We start from the raw sequence: 19,197 nt of genomic DNA, 5'->3' as shown, positions 1-19,197 counted from the left end.
TATGAGGAAGCTGCAGATTAAATGTCAAAATGTTAGGAGGTCATGGTGATTGTTTTCACATGAGGTTCGTATTTATATTGTTAGCTTCACTGGATGAAATGTGTAAAAGTTTCACTAAGAAATAATGTATGAAAGGAGGAAGAGTGCGAAGAAGTCACAGGCCGGACAAGAAAATGAACAAAACACAGGATTTTGTTATACTGAAACATGTCGACTTTACACTTCTCAGATTTCATTTAAACAACAGTTTGAGGCCCAAAGAGTTCTGACCTGTGGCCCGTTTCCTGTCTATCTTTACCTGTGATCTCAGAATTAAAGAAAAAGAAAAAGAAAAGTCCAAAACATGAATATAGATACTTTGTTTTTCCTATTTTACCTTATTTTATTTAGTTTGAATCCATTTAAGTTCTGTCTCTGTGTGTCTTTATGTTACCTTTATGTTTCTTTTATACCTTAATGCCTTTGTGTCTTCTGTAAACCACCTTGAATCGTTGAAAGGTGCTTAATCATCTGGCTCCTCCAACATATCTTTGACACTGGACTGAACCCTCTGATGAGTACAGTATATGAAACAAGCTCCAGCTGTTTATGTTGTTTAAACATCGATATTAACAATGAAATAATGTAATATTGAGTAAAAACATGACCCACTGGGATCATTTTTCTGCAGAGTGAGTAGGCTGCTCTTTACTTGTGATACCTAAGTACTTTTAGCAGATAATACTTGTGTACTTTTACTTCTACACTGGTAACTTCACCTCATCAAAGGACGTAAACACCAAGAAAACGGATCGACTGAGCTGCTCTTCAGTGTCATCACGCCCAGCCCCGGTCCCATGATGACGATAACAGTAACTAATACTTCCCTCATGTACAGTCCTGACTCCTGCTAGAAGATACCAGTTGGCCCTGTGTGTTGCCACCCACTCAGCCGGCCGCCTCGGAGGAGTCGGAGAGACCAAAAGCAGCGAATGTGTGAATGCAGCAGCCATAAACCCAGATAGCAGCTCCGCTTACAGCTGTCTGCACCGGACATAAAATTAGACCCTCAGCTGTACTGTACAGACTCCGGCAGACAGAGACAGACGTCAGGAGATGGACCCACGTTACAGTTCAGATCTTTACTTTGGTGAGGAAGGAAATCACTGATTATTTATCTTCTTAACATCATTTATTAATGGCACTCTGTAGGCTTCAGATAGATCGTTATTCAGCGTGTGTGTGAGTGTGTTTTCAGTCTGTACAGTGTGTGCTTTCACTGTAGCTTTGTGTTTGTGTTGTGTGTCTTCAGGACGCTGTACAGGATGCAGTAAAGCGGTGTATGGTGGAGAGCGAGCCTGTCGGGCGATGGGACATTTATTCCACGACACTTGTTTCACCTGCAGCGTCTGCAGTGAGTCCTCTGGATGTCGATTAATTGATTCATTGACCAAAAAAAAACCTATTTTGATAATAAATTCATCATTTTTCAAGCAAAAATGTCAAACGTTTGCTGGTTTCAGCTCCTTAAATGTGAGGATTTGCTGCTTTTATGACAATAAATGAAGAGTCTGTGGATTTTGGACTGTTGGTTTGAGAAAAGAAGCAATTTGAAGATGTTACTTTAAGCTCTGGGAAACTGTAATGAACATTTAAATGTTTTTTTATTTCACATTTTATCGTATTATCATGCAATTAATGAATATATTTGTTGGTTGCGGTCGTAGAAGGGGCACTCAGATCTTTAACTTGGAAGATATTTTGCTTTGCTTGTTTTTTTTTTTGTCTCACGTTCAGGTAAAAAGCTCAGTGGGAAGCCTTTTTACACAGTGTCAGGAAGGATCTACTGTGAGGAGGATTTTTTGGTAAGAACATCCTGTACGCAGAGGTCAACGCTGCACAAACATCCATATCCAGCTTTGATTTAATTGTTTTGCTGATGACTGCAGTACTCAGGAGTCCATCCACCCCCAGAGGTGTGCAGCGGCTGCGGGGGTATAATCATGGACATGGTGAGTAAACATTCAAGTTACCAGAATTTAAATATATTGACTCAACTATTATTTGTAATATTTTAACATGATATCTTTCCTTTACTCAAGTATGACTTCTGGTTTCTTCACAACACTCGCCAGGTGCTGCAGGCTCGTGGGAAGTCGTACCACCCGTCCTGTTTCCGCTGCGTCGTCTGCAGACGGAGCCTGGAGGGTCGGCCCTTCTCTGTCGACACAGACAGCAGAGTTTACTGCGTCAGCGACTTCCACAGGTGAGTGCGACAACAACAACAACAACAACACTGCAGACAAAACATGAAACCAAAAACCCTGCCAGACAGGCTGCACATGAGATGAGTCACACCCCAGAGCGACTGCACCGTTGAGTTTCTGTGACCTTTTTGCTTTCATGGTTTCAGGGTCCGAGCTCCTCCGTGTGCAGCCTGCAGAGCGCCGATACTGCCCAGCGAGGTGAGCTGTGAGTGTTTAGCAGCAGGCAGCGGTACTTTAGTTTCTGGGATGTTATCTTAATCGTCTGTCGGTTGTTTCAGGGGTCTGCAGAGGCGATTCGAGTGGTATCATCTGACAGAAATTACCACGTAGAGTGCTACAGCGGGGAGGTTGACCTGATTTGAGAAAAAGGAGGCTGACACACGTCTTCCTGTTTATTCAGTTGTTATGAATCTGTTGCATTTGGCACAATTACATGTTTTCATGTCTGCGATGAAGTTAAGTAGATCCAAAGTCGTGTGTATTCTGGTGTGCTCTCTATTTCTTTTCTTTCTTGGGTAATCTTTTTTTTGCTTTAATGCGATCAAGACCTTCTTTTGTGTTGTCTTTGTTGCAAATTTCCGATTCAACTCCATGAAAACAGATATCAGTGGTATCATAAACAGTGGAATAATGTCTGATCTGCTCATAGTAAGGACGCATTCTTTCTGCTGTGCTATTACACGTGAATTTATGATGATTTTTCTCTTTTTAAAGGCTGTTTTTCTACCCAAGCATTTGTTTTTGACTATTTTATATGCACAAAGTTAGTGTAAATAAGGAAATAAAGCACTATAATGAGTTTAATACCCCTGTTACTCTCAGGCAGGGGTATTTTGAGGTCACAAAATTGCTTCTTTTGGCAGATAACTACATATTTCCTTAGGAAAAGAAGTGTCAGGTTTCCATTTTCAGGGATATTGTTATTAAACTTGACCTTGGACCATGTAACGTTGTATGATGTGAACCTATTGTGTTTTTTACAGCTAGTATAGGCAGTTACAGGTGCATTTTTGCAGGTGAAACATGGGAAAATGTGTGTGAAGATGGGCATGAGATAACTAATAGTCCACTGTGGAAATACTTTATTTGGAAATCGAAAATGAGATACTTCAGAAGTCCCTCTAAATTTGATTGTAGTAAAACAAAGCTGTGCTGGAGGGATTGTAAGCAGATTGGAGATTATACACACATTTTTTTTGGGACTGTCCAAAACTTAAATCATCTAGAGGGGATTCAGACTGAAATATTAATCATTTTGAACATTGAGTTACCATTAAACCCAATGTTTTATATCTTTTGAGGTATCCCTGAAGGAGCAATAGAAAAAAAGTTATATTTATTGCATATCCTCCTGCTGGTGGCCAGAAAAATGATAAATGTATCAAACTGTTACCGCCAATTGCACATCAGTGGCATTATTAGAGGGTGATGAAAGAAAGTGTATGCAAGGGACAAGATAACAGCGAAACTTCACGTAAAGATGGACATATTTCTAATCAGATGGGCTCCTATTAATGCTCACATTAGATTGTGACATATAAATTGAATTTATGTAACCCTGTCCAAAGAGTTATATTTTAGGTTACTAATTCTTTATTTATTGATGTTATTACTTTTGTTTATATTTGTTTTAACTCCACTCTTCCCTCTCTATGTGGATGCCAAGATTAAATTAAATCAGTGGTTAGTTTAGCTGTTTATTTTGGATTTTTGGACTTTAATAACAAAAGCAGATATTTAAATGTGTGTATATAAGCTTCAATAAAAGAAAATTAAATAATTGACCCCACTTTGACACTTTCATGCTCTCTCCCCCACTGGTTGCACCGCACAACAGCGACACCGCGTGTCGGCGGGCGGTACTGCAGCAGACTCCCTCCCGGAAGAGCTTCAAAGAAGAAGCTGCTAAATGAAGATAAACGCTGATTGAAATGGCGTCAGTCACGGTCCGTGGCTGCGCCCTGTGCACCGTGTCCCTGCTCAACTTTGCGTTTGTTTTCATATCCGGCGCAGACTTCATTCGGTTTTTATCATTCCGACCCATTTACCACAACATCACCGGGGACACGACCCTCTGCCGAGGTAAGCTTAGCGCGGGGTTAACGCTCACTTGCGGCTGGCAGGCGACCAGGAGAAGTTAGCTAACTTCAGAGAGGAGTTATGAGGGAAACTTAGCTAACGCGGGATGATTTCAGGGGTCGACTCGCTGTTATTGCTCAGTTATAATGGACTGTGTGTTATAAAATGAATTAAACTATTGCTTATAGTGAACAAAACCCCCAAAACTCAACTGTCTTAGATCAATTAGTTGTTGTATTGTACTTCAAGCGCATCAATCAGTGTAATAAGAAACTTGATATATCACATAGCGACCACCAGAGGTCAGTGCCCGGCTAGCTCAGTCGGTAGAGCATGAGACTCTTAATCTCAGGGTCGTGGGTTCGAGCCCCACGTTGGGCGCACAACATTTTTATTTTTAGAGATTGTTTTATAAACCAGATCTGTTCAACAACTTCACTCCGGCCCTGTGATTTTGTTATCAGGCATACTAACCGTCATCAGGCCCTGATTTCGGTATCATACTGCTGTGGCATGTTAATGCTTGAGTGCTTGCAAACAGTGCTTGTGTGTTCGTAATGCTTTCATGGATCACAGTGTGTTATCAGGCTATGACCGGTGAATGACTGTGGGAAAACCTCAAGTCATGTGTAGATTATTTTGTTATTGCAAATGGTTTAATTTTAGCTGTTTGAGTAAGCTACAGCTCCATTTTAGTACATGTTTTGACCGATATGGCTTTTTCAGGGCCGATACCGGTGCTGATTTTTAGAAATCAGGGAGACTGAAAACAGATATTTAACTATTTACTTTGCAGATTCAGATTATTCAGTGTTTACAGGCTATTATTTGTGACGTGTTAATCTTCCAGGCCGATAATCAGTCTAATCTTAGTTTTTATTCTCAGTCTGAACACTGGTTGTGCATCTATAATGGTTGTTCACATACAGGAAAAGACAATAAAACAATTGAAAGTGACCTTTCTTTTCTTTTTTCTCCTCTTGTTCACACCTCAGACGACATACCGTGGTCGGTGGCCCTGCGGGACAGCTCTGTCCTCAGGTGTCTTGTGGTGGATGTGGGGCTGCTGGCTCTCTTCACCACACAGCACAGTCTGCTCGCCTGGTCACCGGTCAAACAGGCCCTCCAGTCAGTGCTGGGAGCCCTGAACAGGACGGCATACTGCTTCACCACGGCGCTGGCACTCCAGGTACACAAACACACACTCGCATTGAATGCATTTCACATTTTGGGGAGTTTGGGATTTCTGATGCAGGTTCTTTCCTGACACCGCTCTGCGTCCTCTCTCCTCCTGTGTGCAGATCTTGATGCGGTACTGGCAGCCTGTGACCGGCGCCCCCTGTCTGTGGTCAGTACGTCATGCACCCTGGAGTGTCTGGTTCCCTCTGCTCTGCTTCTCCCTGCACTTCCTCTGCTGGGCGATCATCTGCAGCATCCTCATGATCTTTGATTACCCAGAACTGCTGGGCATCAAGCAGGTAACCAGGTCTTCGTCAGCGAGCTATACTCCGATCATTAGATTTGTATTAAAGCCAGCAGCGTAATGTTTTAAGCGCTGATTTAAATTATCTTTAGCAGGTCTTGAGTAGAAATAGAAGATGCAATATATAAAAAATACATTTCTGAGACATTTGAAGCAGTAATTTGAATTTCATCACGACTCTTCTGCGTCTCCAGGAACAAGCTGTCAGACTTGAACTTCTAACCTCATATATTGTCCGCCAGCGAAACCTCGTTTGGCTTTAAAAGGATCAACGTTTCAGTTAATTTAACTGCTAAATCCTCATCTTTAATCATGATTATTTTGATTTGATGCCAAAACAGCAACATGACAAATTAAGAAGGATTAAATTGAGTGTAACAAGGTGTGTAATCTGTGACGGTGATTATGAAAAACCTGTAATTTGTTCTCTAAATAGATTGACTTGTTGTTGGCGCTGCTGCCTGAACTAATTTGTCTCTCCGGTCTCTCAGGTGTATTACAGGTGTCTCGGTTTAGGGGACCCCCTGTCTCACAAGTCACCTCGTGCCCAGCGCCTCCTGTCTCACCTCCGCCACCCGGTGTGCCTGGAGCTGGGCGTCGTGCTGTGGCTCCTGCCGGCCTTGTCCCTGGACAGGCTCCTGCTGGCGGGGACTCTGTCGGCCTACCTGGCCCTGGCACACTCCCTGGACAAACAGGATTTAGCCTACCTCTGCGTCCAGCTTAAAAGCAAGATGCAGCTCCTGAGCGAGCCACAGCGGGGCAGCGAGCGGGACAACAGCTACCACAAGGAGAAGTGAAGTGAAGTGAAGGTGTTCTTACCGCTGTGATGTGGAGCTGCCTGTCGTCTTCATATTAACCAGAAATACTGTAACTGGCTTCTCAATGAGCCTGATTGTCTGCTGCGGCAAAAAACTTGACACTGTATTTTATAAATTTACTGTCGACGGCGTATGAGATTTTAGAAAGGGAGATTCCGACTTCTACGTTTCTGCAAACCACGAATATGTTCAATCTTTATATTTCTTTATGTTGCAACTTTATTTTTTTTTTAAATGCTGTCTTACGTTTTGGTTAGGTTGAAGCACAAACACTTCCTGAGGTCTCGTAAAGAAACACTGGATTTTGTTGTCATGAACTCAGTTGAAGATGTCTCAAACTTTGATTTCTTAATTCAGAGGTCCCTTCAAAAATATCCGGTCACCTGTTTTATTACAAAAGGACAATTTATTTCACCATTTATTTAAACACAAAAGCCTCCTTCTACTAACAAGGATGTGTCAGTATTTTCAAAAAGTCGCTGGTATTAAAGTAAAACGTTTTGTGAAATGTTAAAATTCAGAGAGAACATAATGTAATAGTTATATTTTTGAGCATATCTCTATTTTCTGATTACATTTAGGAGGAAAGATTTGTCCCAAAAAGATTTTATATATAACATTTTGCAATAAAAACCTTCCAAATATTATGTTTTTACAAGCATAGATATAAAATGTTGTAACACTTTACTTAAATCTCTCTATTAAGAAATTACAAGCAGTAGTCAAACATTTAATTAATGTATTAATACACACTAAAATGTATTTTCACACAGCTATACAGACATTTTTAGGTACTTTTATTAATGTACAGTAAACACCGGCCACCACTCACAGCTGCCACACAGGAGAAGTTAACGTTATAAGTGCTTACACCCACACTGTCATGTATTAAATGTTTATATACTGCTAATGAATGCTGATACTGCTGATTTATATTGTTGTTTATCATGTAGTTTATTTTTACAGGCTGTAACATTCCTCCTGACCACTGCAGGTTCACTGTGCACACTACTGTCACTACAGATTTCACACTGGCTAAAACAAATGCAGCTTTGTTTTTCACATTTTGCAGCTATAAAGAGAAACAGGTGATGTTTGTTTCCTTGGTTGCTTTGGACACATCGACTGTAATGTCAGACCAGTTATCTTCTACAGGATTAAGAACAAGTTTATTTCTACATGTCATTACTTCTTGAACTTGAAAGTACTGTATTTTTTTATTCAACATGTTTTTTATGTCTGCATTGTCGCCTCACTGTAATGACAATAATAACTTCCAGGATTTTCCAGATCGTGTTGTTCTGTTCATGTTTTCATACGAGGTCTGTTGTTTATTTTTTAAAGGCCAAGAAGTTTTGTGTATTTGCACCATGGGCGCCTCAGCTATTTTAGGAAAGTGGGACGAATCCCACCCACTTTTTGATATTATTTATTATTATTTTTGTTATTATTTTTAAATTATTTCCGCAAAAAATATGATCATATCATATCAGGAGTCTGAGCCACAACGTTATTATAAATAAGTCATTGAATCAATTTCTGTACATTAGCTTTTGAATATGGGCTGAAACATTACCACAGACTACTTATTTAATATATTTTGAAATATGCGCTTTACATTTTTTGTTTGCGAAGACTGTAAAGACATTTAAAGCTTCAACATGGATCAGAATAAAGTACAAAAGTAAGATATTCTCACTAAATTGAACATGTAACTGCAAAAATGCAGGTAAACATGTATTTGTTTCCACTAAGAAGACAAATTCACCATGTTAAGACTGTCAACATGTATATTTTGGCATTTTTCTGACCATGTTTTTAATTCACTTGTTGAAATAAGTCTCCTTCTCTGGCCCTTTCATTAAAAAATGCAAATAATCTGATAAAAATAGTAAAGTAGTATTAAAAACATGCCACATGAGGGAGGTTGATGATGTCTGGTCTTCCTCAGGTAGACTCCTGCAGCTCCCTGCTCTGCCCTCCTCCTCCTCCTCCTTCATCTCTTCTCCAATTAGCCGTGCGGGGAAGAAGGGATGAGACGAGGCAGGGAGGGTGGGGGTTGGTGCCCGGGCTGGGCAGACGGCTGTGCTCTTTAAACGCCTTTTCTTAGGTCCGACAATATGGTGTGTGCCACTAAACTCTCCTGACGGAATTTAATGTAATTATCGGATTACAGTGCTGAAGCTCCGAGGCTGGAATATTTACTACTATACCGACGACGGAGGTGTTTGCATGCTCGGATGCACAGTCGGGTCGTGGGGTGATTGGACTGGGTCGTGAAGCGTTTTTAAACCCTCCGTTTTGACAGCAGAGATTAATCTGTTTAGTTATTGGCGAGGGAGGTTTTCCGTCGAGGAGTGGAGCGCGTTACGCACAGCCAGGACGCACCAAGTGGAGATGAAAACTTCACAGTCGAGGCGGATATCGTGATATCTATGCTGGGGGTTTTGGTAAGTTTTGATAAACACATTTTGAGATATGCAGAAAGTTCTTGTCTGTTGTATGTATGTATGCACAATGTGTTGATTTGATGGCGTTTGTGATGTTATTCTGTGTAAAAGATTAAACTCAGTGGACAACTAGGACTGATTCTGCATTGATGTGCATCTTTTTTTTATGCTATTAAACATTTAAAATGCCTCTCAACTTGATGCACTTAGGAGTAAAATAATGTATTATGTTCCCAAAGCTCGGTTTTGAGTGATGCACACCTCTTTTTTAATGTTGGGATGCAACTAACGATCATTTTCACAGTCCAAAACCCAAAGACTCCTCATTTTCTATCACAAATAACAAAGAAAAGCAGCAAATCCTAAATTTAAGAAGGTGGAACCAGCAAATGTTTGATATCCAAACGATTAATCGATCATGAAATAAGTCTGCAATTTTCTTCCGACTAAGTGATCGACTAATCGTTGCAGGTCTTGTTGTGAGAGAAAACTGATTTCACTCCCATTTTTTCATCCCCAGAGGCTCTAACGAAGAACAGCAACCATCTTGTCCAAATCCCGGCTCCTCGTCTGTTATGTCTGTCTCCTCTCTGCCGGAATGGAAGCAACTCTTGCTGGAGAGAAAGAGGAGAGAGGAGGAGGAGCGAGAGCGGCGAGAGAAACAGGAGGAGGAGAAGTTTGCCAGCATGCCCGCCTGGAAGCGAGGGATCATCCAGCGGAGGAAGGCGAAGCAGGACAATCTGCCCGACAGAGAGAAGGAGAAAGACGTCTGTCTGCTGCAGGTGGATGTCAGATCTTCCTCTGATGGTCTGAGTGACATGGACAGTTTTATGACGGCCAATTTGGGAAGCGAACTGTCGCTTAGTCCAGATACGGGGCTATGGATGGATGCAGAGCAAGTGAGTCAGGTGTCTCTGGAAACTATAGTTCCAGTCCATGAAAACCCTTTCATTCGCACGCAGAGTTCATGGAAGAAAGGGAGGGATGCGGAGGTAGCCAACGAGCCGGAAGTTAAAGAGAAGGAGAAAGAAAAATCTAGCCCCAGGGGTCAAGATGGAGAGGCAGGAAGGGCAAGAGATATAGAGCTGAAAATAGAGAGATTCAGAGATTTAAGTGAGGGTGGGGAAAAAGAGAGGAGCAGGGACCGAAGTCAAGGAAGCGAAAGAGAGACGAGCAGGGAAGGATGGGAGAAAGATAAAAGCCAGTGGAAAGAGTTGGTTAAAGACGCAGTCAGGGAGCGGGAATTCCTCAAAGTGAAAAAAGACGAAGAGGAAAAAGAAACGGAGCCGCCATCTGGTACGTTTTCTCCCGTCGTCCCTTGTCTTCGGACGATCAGAGCCGACAATATCATCATCATCGAGCAGGACAGGAAGGGCAGCGACGAGAGAAGGGCTAGATGGAGGGAGACGGAGAGGGAGAGGCCCGAGGAGGACCTCCAGGGGAAGAGGGGGATGAAGATGAACCTGAGGGAGATCCTGGCCGGAGGAGGGAGCGTCACTGAGATCCGAGCCTCAGAGGTTCTGATCATAAAGCCCTCGGCAAGCCCCGAAGAGAGGCATCCAACAGGAGGAGGGAAAGGTTCGGGTAGGGATGATGCAGAGATGAAGGGCAGCGTGGAGGGAAGGCGGGAGAGTCTGGGGAGAGAGCTCAGAACAGAAATGTCCTGGCTGAGAGAAAAAGAGAAAGAGAGACCATGGGGCCAGGCGACAGTCATTAAAGAAGACAGGAAGGACAGCTTGGATGATAATGTGTTCGTTGACAGAGGAGGGAGGGTCAGCCAGCTGCTGAGTAAATTCGGAGAGCACCCCAAGCCTCCGTCTCGATCCAAAAGCTCTGATAATTTCCTGCGGCCTGTGATGAGAAAATTTTCAGGAGATGAAGATGACCAACAATCGGAGGCAGACGGGAGGAACATGCTGTTCAAAGGCGTGCCGAAACGCTCGTCCAGCTTCTCTGATCGAGTCTTCTGCGCCAAGGAGAACGGTTTAGAAAACGAGGGGTTTCACGAGAGGAAAATGCGTGACAGGATACATTCAGAGAAGAGCGTAGTGCCGTGGGTCGACATAGCAGGCTTTGGGAAGGAAACCACAGCGAAGATCAAACAGGGGTACGCACGACTAATAGATAAAGACAGATTTGGAAAGGTGAGAGAGAGACTTTTTAAAAACGACGACGAACACAAGAGCGCAGTTAAGAAAGTCGAGCCTATTGACGTAAGGGCTGCGGAGAAGGCAGGCGATGCAGCTGGAGATGAGGGGTTCACAGTGGCATCTGTTAAAAACACAGAGGGAATCTCGTTTGCTAGAAGATTACCGATCAGGCAGGATGGGAAAGCAAGAGCTGAAAGAGAAGTGAGACGACTGGCAGGTGAGAGTGAGCTGAGTGTAGGAAAAGATCCAGAGGTGGGGGGACAGATTGAAGTTTGCGACAAAAAGGTGTCTGATTTTCGGAAAGAGGAGGGATTCGAAAGCACAATCCCACCTGTTGCTGCATCATCAGAGCTCGCAAGTCCGAGTTACGCTGCTTCGAGACACGAATCAGCTTTCACCGAGTGCTCCAGTCTACTCTGTCCTGTCACAGATCGGCCTCGAGACCCCCTCAGAGGGCAAGAGTGGAGTGGTACGGGGCCACAAGGACCTTACCTATCACACTCTGTTTTGTCGCAACAGACAGAGGATCTTATAAGTAAAATAGAAAAAATAGGAGACACAACTGTTTATGGCAAAGAGAAAGTTGAAAAGGATTACAAGGCTGCTTATGAAGTGACCAAACAGGAGGTGCAACCGTACAGTGACACCGGACCAGAGAACCTCGTTCATGATGTAACCCCAAGATCTCCAAAAAAGATTGCGCCCCCGGGGATCTCGCCGCTCAAGATTCAAATCCCCAGATCTGTGTTTTACGTTGCCGAAGAAATGGTTGAGAAAAAAGGTCAAAGCGATGAGGGACAAGACTGGGAAGAAGGTAAAGGGGTTGAGAGGAGGGACAGCTGGAGGATCGGAAAACCCCTGAGCCGCATCGAGTCCTTGCGAGAGAAAATCAGGCAAAGAGAGCTGGAGAGGCTGAAACAAAGAGAGGCACAAGATGGAGGTGGGAGTGAAGGTGCAGAGATAAATGTCACAGCTGAGGACGGGCATGACGAGGGGGGAACTGAAATAGAGAAAGAGTGGGAAGCTGCAGCTCATATGCGGAAGAGGCTGGTCGAAGCAGAGAGGGGACAGGAAGAGGCGGCGGCGCAGACATCCACGACTGCGTTTGACGTCACGCAGGAAGTCAGCGTGTTGAAAACCTGCCCTCAACTTCCCGTTTCTGTACCACACTCACAAGTTGTCAGAGGAGAGGAAGTAACGACCGGGTACGCCACTGCTGCCTCAGAAGTCAACTCTGATAGCTCCCTGATATCTGAAGATGAAGACGACACCGTAAAACATGTTGAAGAACAGCTGAGGTGCCACAGGGAGCAACACGAGTACAGAGAAGAACAGGAGGAGGTGGAAGAGGAGCTCTCGGAGGAGGACTTAGAGGAATATACATCGCCTCTAGATCCTGTTCAATCTCCCTCCCCTTTGCCATCTCATCCCAACTCCCTCGCAGCCATGAGCCGGATCTACAACTTGGAAACTGTCGGCTCGAGGTCGGGCTTGTGTGTGAGGGAGAGGACTGTAGACATCCCATCGGTGCACCTTGTTAAAGTGAAGCCCCTGAATTCAAATGCACAGCAGGGCGACAGCAAAGCATTCTCAGGTGAGGACATTTGTGGGGTTCAGGCGATACAACGACAGATAGAGCAGTTTCAGCTGAAAGAGCAGGAGGCGCTGAAGTCTTGTACATCACCAAACACTCCTCTTAAGGACAGAGAAACAAAGCGGCAGCAAAGTCCCAGAGGATTTTTAAAGCATCAGATAAAGGACGATGGCAATACCGAGGAGAAAGATCAAGAAAACCCTAGTGTGTCTCCTCAGCGTGTTTGTTCTCCGCCATCTCAGCTCAAACCAACCAACCAAACTATCACCATCACCCCCTCACATCTCAGGAGCCCATCCCCGGACAATACTCTGAAACCCGCACAGAGTGCCCCGACCCCGGCCTGCTCCCCAAACTCCCCATCTCCTTCCCAATCTCCTAGCGTCTCTCCATCTCCCACGCCATCGCCCGTCCTCTTCTCCATCAGGAGTGCCTCTGGAGGGAAAGGGAAGAGAGGTGCCACCATTACAATCACTCCGAGAAAGACTGCCGTAGGAGGAGCGGGAGTGACAGCGTCCACAACAGGGTCAGCAGCGTCGACACCTGCGAAGAACTCACCGCAGCAGGCCAAGACGACCGCCACTGAGTCCGAGCCAGTGAAGAAGAAGTACCCTACAGCGGAGGAGATCGAGGTGATCGGCGGATATCAGAACCTGGAGAAGTCATGTCTGATCAAGAACAGAGGGACCCCAAAAAGGGTGAGTGGAAACTGTGTTTGTTTGCCTTTCGCAGATGAATGTGCGCACACCAACAAACTTACCGGCTTCTCAACCGTACATACAGTCTCCGGGCGTTTGTCATGTTTAGCCAGATTTCAAAGGGATGGTCGTCCCCAGCAGAGGTGGTCCACAGGGCATCACCTCGTGTAACCTGCCCGATGGTCCCTCGTCGTCAAGCAGATTCCCCTTTCACTGCGAGAACATCCCTTTTGATTGAGAAGTGCGATTGCAGAGAGCGACCTAAGCCTATTAAAGCCTTATCAAGCACGACATCTTGATTCTTAGCCATAAAAGCCCGGAGTGATCTGCTTTGCCATTTGCTCCTGCGGTCTAAATCTTTGCAGACGTTTGACTTTTACCCCGTGATGATAATGATTTCACCACAAATATGTACAGACATATAGCAAAACGTGTGGGCTGAGGAAACAGTGACACGCTTTTTGAAGTTTATCACAGAAAGACAGTGAAAGTTCTTGTTGCTTTTATAATCAAGCCTTTATGGTCACGGCATGGTCGTGTTGGACTTTGAAAACAAACTCATTTCGGCATCAGGCCTTCGTCAGAGAGTCAGAACATGGTTTGAGAACCTCTAATAAACTCAATTCGGGTCCAGGAAGCACTCGTAGTGTTTGATTTAGAAATATTATTTTCTTCTGCAGGAAGAAACAGTTAATCTTGCAGGCTTCTGAGACTGAAACCACAATGGCAGCTCCTTCCTCCCATTTTTTTTTTTTGCATTCTGTCTGCCTACCTTATGTCACATGCTCCTCTGTGTGAGACCGCACTGGTGTTTACAGTTATTCAGGTCGAGTGGTTTCGTCTCAAACTACAAGTGAATCTCATTTTTCTGTTTCCTCATTTCAACTTTTCCTGAACCCAGTCATCATTTGAGAAACAGTGGGAGATGAGCAGTTATGTAATAAAGGAGAAGACGGGATGACAAAGTTGTCAGCAGAGCAGAAATAACCTTCACGACAGCATCCTGATGAATCTCCCTGTATTCACGTGTTGTTTTTGATTGATTTTTTTCTCTGTGAAAGTCGTTAAACTGCTTGTAAATTCCCCTCAGTCCACAGCTGACTGTGTTTCAGACTGCTTCCTCGTTCCCTCGCACCAACTCTGCCATTTCTGTTGAGTCAGCTCTCCCTTCCTCTCAGACAAATCTCTCTTTGTGTCATCTTGGCTGTTTCCTAGCGGGGGTTTGGTTTGTTCGACTCGAGTCTTGGCAAACTGTATTTGACCACACTGACCCTCCACTGCATGGTTGAGCCTCACTGACAGCGGGGCCGCCAACTCGTAGTTTAACGTGGGTGAACTGCAAAGACGGAGAAGTGTTACAGAGAGATGTGGCAGTGCGTAAAAGAAAAATGACTGACAGTCATACTGAGAGGATTAACTATGATTATAAGCCTCAAATTTGGTCGAACAGAAACTCCCTGTCACACTGCATGTTTTTGCTCACTTCCTCTTTCAAACTTCTCTACTTCCTTCAAACAAGAGGCACACGATCGACACAAGGAAGCGATGATGTGCCCAATTTTAAATCGCCAAATGCAGCTCAGATACTTTTAGCACTGGGCCATCTGTTTCACAAAGATGGGACTGGCACAAGAGGGAAAGAGAAACTAGGGTTGATGCTGTTCTCTGGAAATAAACTTCTTTAAATAAACAATCGTTTATCTATAAGTAGTCGTCCTGAGCTGTGAGTGACCACTTTACGGCACTGATTCTCTGACCACCTGTCGTTCTCTCGTTGATGCCCTTCAGACTGTTTGACGTCAGGCGTCCGTCCCTCCCCCATCCGAACCACGCCATCATGTCACAGAGGGGGGTGACCTGCAGGCTCCTCGTCTACGACCTCTATTTCCTCTCCATTTCACCTGCTTTCTTATCTTCGACTGCCTCTCTGTAAAATCCTCCTGCACCAGCTTGATTCAGACTCAAAAACAAAAATACAGTGTTTGTTCTTGATTGTTGGTCGGTGTGGCATGTGAAAACTTTGCCGTCCAACCTTTAAAAATCTCTGAACACAGACAGAAAGGTAATAATTTTACATTGAACCTAAAAAGAAGTACGATTGAAAACTTCCCTCTTTTATTCGCCTACTCTTTCAGTTTCTGTCTCTCCCGCTGGCTCTGCTGTCCTGCTGTGTTGGGTTAATCAGGTTCAGGGAGGGAGGATTAGCCATCCTGTGCCTTAGCATGATTCGTCCAGGCTCTCTAATGCAGAGCTATTATCCGCGCTCCTCTGCAGACGGCCGCTGTCAGGGTGAAGCGGCGGTAACTCGTATCGTGTGTGCAGCGTGTTTCAACTCCATCCAGATCACGTCTGCACCTCGGGGTGTATTTACTGCTGCACACGTCCAGACCTGCTGCTGTGATTATAAGACACACACCGCGCTGACCTCTTCGGCCTGTTTCTGTCGGGTCTGTTTACACCTCGCTGGCCTTTTGAGTAAACAAACTCCACTGAAATATCCGTCAGTCCAGGCAAAGATTAGCTAAACACCAGCTAGCCTCGTTCTCCTTTTCCACACCGCTTCCTCTTATGCATACGTGTTGTTTACCTAAATGATCAATAAGCCCCATTCTGTCAGATAACATTACACTGACAGAGTACAAACATCTTACAGAGAACGACTGAGACTTTCCTCAGTGACTCAAAGCTTGTTTACATTTGACCGTGTAAGCACATGTCAGAGGAACCTGTCGGTGCAGAAAGTAGACCGCTCTCTGCTCTCACCGGGTCGAACGCTGGCATTTAAATTTGGTCATTTTTCCAATTTTCTTTGCTATTTGCATGCAATGCTTTGATTTCTAAAACAAGTCATTGTATGATGGATGCACAGAGTGTTTGAAAACAGCCATACATCCTGTAGTATCTGTACAGTAAGACAGATATTCTCCTCTTTAAACTTTCATACAAACATAAAAAATAAAGAAAAACACAAGACGGGAATCAGCAGATCTTTTCCTGATGGAGGACTTTATGTCCAAATGGTGCATGTGAGGATGCTAATAGATTACATCCTCATACACATCAGCGTTCCCAAAACAACATGACGGTTGCAGCGTACCAGCGACAGGCGAATCGTATCTTTGTCATCCGTCTCGGTCTGGTTAGGTTAAGGCAAGAAAACTAAAACATCGTGGTTAAATAGCTGTGTAACTTCAGTTATGAATGTACCTCCTAAGTTAAAATAACTCACCTTATGGCTACTGGGAACGTACAGCGGTCTCCTGAAGGAAAGTCCTGTGCTTTTTTCACCCAACAATCCACACCCAGCCCCCCTCTCTATCCCTGACTTCCTCCTTTACTTCTGTGATAATTACTATGGCCACTAGAGGTCGCCCCGCCTAACAAGAAATGTGAATCGGGTGGTGATAAGTTGCTAATCCCTTCTTTACTCATGTTTACAGGGAAAGGTGTGTTTCGACGAGGACCAGCTGGAGCAGGTGTGCGAGTACCCGTCAGAGACCTCCATGTTGGCTTACACCCCGTACCCTCATGAGATGTGGAGGCAGCAGGGAGAGGAGGCGCAGCAGGAGGAGGCTAAAGTGGACGGAGGAACGATCGTGTCCAAAAGCACAAGGAACGTTGGGATTGCTATGGGACGGGGGCTAAGAGTGGGTCAGTGTCACCCCCTTCTCAAAAAACATAACGTGTAGTGAGAGAGATTGTGGATTCAGATTGTTTTGCCATTTGTGATGTCTTACGGACTCTCCGTAGGAACGTTGGACTATACTGAGTCTTAAGAGGTTTATTTTCAGTGTTGCCACCACAGACGAGGGCTGGAGTGCCTGAACTTTCCTTAAATTATATATGTCTGGCAATATTTTTACTGTTTATTTGTCTTATTGTCAACAAATACCAAGAAAAGACCCAAAATTAACAAATGAATTTGTCCTTTAACGAGTATTTCCTGTGAAACCAACTGTAGCCTGAGCTCCACTGTTATCCAAAAACTGGTATAAACACACAAATAAGTCACTTAGTCCCAGGCAATGTGTGTGTGTTTACCTTGAAATATGACCGGATGTCCCCTCCAGATTTCATTATCCATTGTCTCTTCAGTTGCGGAAATGATAACATACTCGTAACAGCTGAGGAAAATGGATATGGTCTATAGCTTACTTTACTTTCAGCCTTGGCTTTTGTCTTTTCATAGGATTTGTTGACAAAAAGAAAAAAAAACTGGAATAACCATCTGTATACTTTCAGTAAACAAACTGACATTTTCAAATGGTAGCAGGTTAGCAGTGTGGGCAAAGACTAAATGATTTATGTGACGTCGTTTTTTAAATGCAGCAATGGAAAAGGTAAATTTGGTAAATTGATGTTATTAGAGAGCGAATGGAACGGTATGGTTGCATTTATGGACCTCACAAAGCCCATAAATGTCACTGTCGGTGAATGGGAAGAAGTAAAGAAATTAGACGTAACGTAGTTAACGAATCCTAGATTCACCTATTTACCTTCCATTTCCGTCTCTCTGTCTTCCAGATGAGTCTTGCCCTCGGTAGAAGCCAGTCACCTCGCCAAAATTGCCCATGTGATGAGATCACCAACACTTTTGTTGAATGATATTAACGTGATTGTTATCATGTTTTGTTCGATTTGACGTGTTGAAGTGAGTGTTTGTGATCCTCGTGGTATTTTTGTTTCATGTAGCATCAGAATGAATGAGTGTTATGGAAGAAATGTACAGTACAATGTGGTTTATGCAGTTGAAAGAAAGGGAACGTTGTGTTTTTACTGTGGAAAATATAGTTTTATTTTCAGGGAAACGGAGGGAACACATCTGAATGTATAAGTACGGTACATATTATAAAAGACCCTCAGGTCTGCACTGAATGATCACTTGTCTATGCAATATAATGATACTGATAAGATGTAATTTTTTTAGTTCATATATTTGAGTTTCCTTCATGTAAATTACTTCCTAAATTGAAGTCAGCACTGCCTCAGCACAGAAGAGTGATGTTTATATCATCTGGTCTCATGTGCCTGCTGGATTTGCCCATACAGATGATATGAAGATCAGTTTATATAGATATTTGTATATTTATATACAGTATTTATATTTTTCTTTTCTGAAGCCTTTTGGGAAAAACCTCCTCTCTCAGTGGGTGTTGTGTTGAACGTTACCGAAGCGGGTGGTGCGGATGTGTGCAGCCTTACCGTTCACGATGACAACTCTGGTAACAGTTGAGTTAATATGTATGGATATAAATAAGGGTATTATTTTATTTTTGTCATGTGGAAGTGGAGAGAGAGCCGTGTGAGTGAAAATCTCTGAGAAGAAACATTTAAAAATTCAATTAACAAATAAAACTTAAGCCGATATCTGACTTTTGGATTTATCACATTCATAATACAATGAATAGAATAAATACATTACGAGTGTTTCTTGTTTTTAAATGAATATTTTAATTGGTGAAAGAAGAAAAAATCTGTGCATATTATTTTTTTTCTATGATGGTTTGAAGAAGCTGGCTTCAAGAGAAAAAATATAATAAATATCTCTGAAAACATTGTTGTCTTTCTGTATTTGTTATTGGCAGATCAATTTGATCCCTTTGATCGACTTGATGCTTCTCATTATTTATTATTGTTTTCTATCACTATTGTCTGGGCGTGAAAGGACTAACACAGTTA

The 19,197-nt window shown here is 43.5% G+C and overlaps 3 protein-coding genes across 4 annotated transcripts; all 3 read left to right on the top strand.

Moving 5' to 3' along the window:
* The first annotated feature begins 891 nt into the window (after positions 1 to 891).
* limd1b (LIM domains containing 1b) lies at positions 892 to 4,031 on the top strand. Its single transcript, XM_084379288.1, has 7 exons — positions 892 to 1,129; positions 1,292 to 1,393; positions 1,777 to 1,844; positions 1,929 to 1,991; positions 2,115 to 2,245; positions 2,393 to 2,444; positions 2,525 to 4,031. Exons 1-7 carry the CDS (start codon positions 1,096 to 1,098, stop codon positions 2,606 to 2,608), a joined length of 534 nt encoding a protein of 177 aa, XP_084235414.1. The 5' UTR covers positions 892 to 1,095; the 3' UTR covers positions 2,609 to 4,031.
* Positions 4,032 to 4,172: 141 nt separating this feature from the next.
* On the top strand, positions 4,173 to 7,917 carry nrm (nurim). The gene is made up of 4 exons (XM_084378694.1): positions 4,173 to 4,328; positions 5,321 to 5,514; positions 5,627 to 5,803; positions 6,300 to 7,917. Exons 1-4 carry the CDS (start codon positions 4,178 to 4,180, stop codon positions 6,603 to 6,605), a joined length of 828 nt encoding a protein of 275 aa, XP_084234820.1. The 5' UTR covers positions 4,173 to 4,177; the 3' UTR covers positions 6,606 to 7,917.
* Positions 7,918 to 8,710: 793 nt separating this feature from the next.
* On the top strand, positions 8,711 to 19,030 carry ppp1r18 (protein phosphatase 1, regulatory subunit 18). 2 transcript variants are annotated; one of them, XM_084379860.1, is made up of 4 exons: positions 8,711 to 9,076; positions 9,597 to 13,518; positions 16,959 to 17,169; positions 18,043 to 19,030. In XM_084379860.1, exons 2-4 carry the CDS (start codon positions 9,652 to 9,654, stop codon positions 18,060 to 18,062), a joined length of 4,098 nt encoding a protein of 1,365 aa, XP_084235986.1. In that variant the 5' UTR covers positions 8,711 to 9,076; positions 9,597 to 9,651; the 3' UTR covers positions 18,063 to 19,030. The 2 variants fall into 2 exon arrangements, with proteins under 2 accessions (XP_084235986.1, XP_084235985.1); XM_084379859.1 differs by having other exon boundaries at positions 16,959 to 19,030.
* Positions 19,031 to 19,197: the final 167 nt, after the last annotated feature.

Source organism: Pagrus pagrus (genome assembly GCF_965226575.1).
Source record: "Pagrus pagrus genome assembly, chromosome: 17".
Lineage (NCBI taxonomy): Eukaryota > Metazoa > Chordata > Actinopteri > Spariformes > Sparidae > Pagrus > Pagrus pagrus.
This window is presented reverse-complemented; position numbering and strand designations above follow the sequence as displayed.

What these genes read in the sequence shown, in the direction of transcription:
- limd1b (XM_084379288.1), top strand. Translation starts at nt 1,096, where the DNA reads ATGGACCCACGTTACAGTTCAGATCTTTACTTTG. An exon ending in CAGTTCAGATCTTTACTTTG is followed by an intron (nt 1,130 to 1,291) that starts GTGAGGAAGGAA and finishes GTGTGTCTTCAG; the next exon opens with GACGCTGTACAGGATGCAGT. An exon ending in GGGGTATAATCATGGACATG is followed by an intron (nt 1,992 to 2,114) that starts GTGAGTAAACAT and finishes AACACTCGCCAG; the next exon opens with GTGCTGCAGGCTCGTGGGAA.
- nrm (XM_084378694.1), top strand. Translation starts at nt 4,178, where the DNA reads ATGGCGTCAGTCACGGTCCGTGGCTGCGCCCTGTGCACCGTGTCCCTG. An exon ending in CCACGGCGCTGGCACTCCAG is followed by an intron (nt 5,515 to 5,626) that starts GTACACAAACAC and finishes TCCTGTGTGCAG; the next exon opens with ATCTTGATGCGGTACTGGCA. An exon ending in AACTGCTGGGCATCAAGCAG is followed by an intron (nt 5,804 to 6,299) that starts GTAACCAGGTCT and finishes CCGGTCTCTCAG; the next exon opens with GTGTATTACAGGTGTCTCGG.
- ppp1r18 (XM_084379859.1), top strand. Translation starts at nt 9,652, where the DNA reads ATGTCTGTCTCCTCTCTGCCGGAATGGAAGCAACTCTTGCTGGAGAGA. An exon ending in ACAGAGGGACCCCAAAAAGG is followed by an intron (nt 13,519 to 16,958) that starts GTGAGTGGAAAC and finishes TCATGTTTACAG; the next exon opens with GGAAAGGTGTGTTTCGACGA.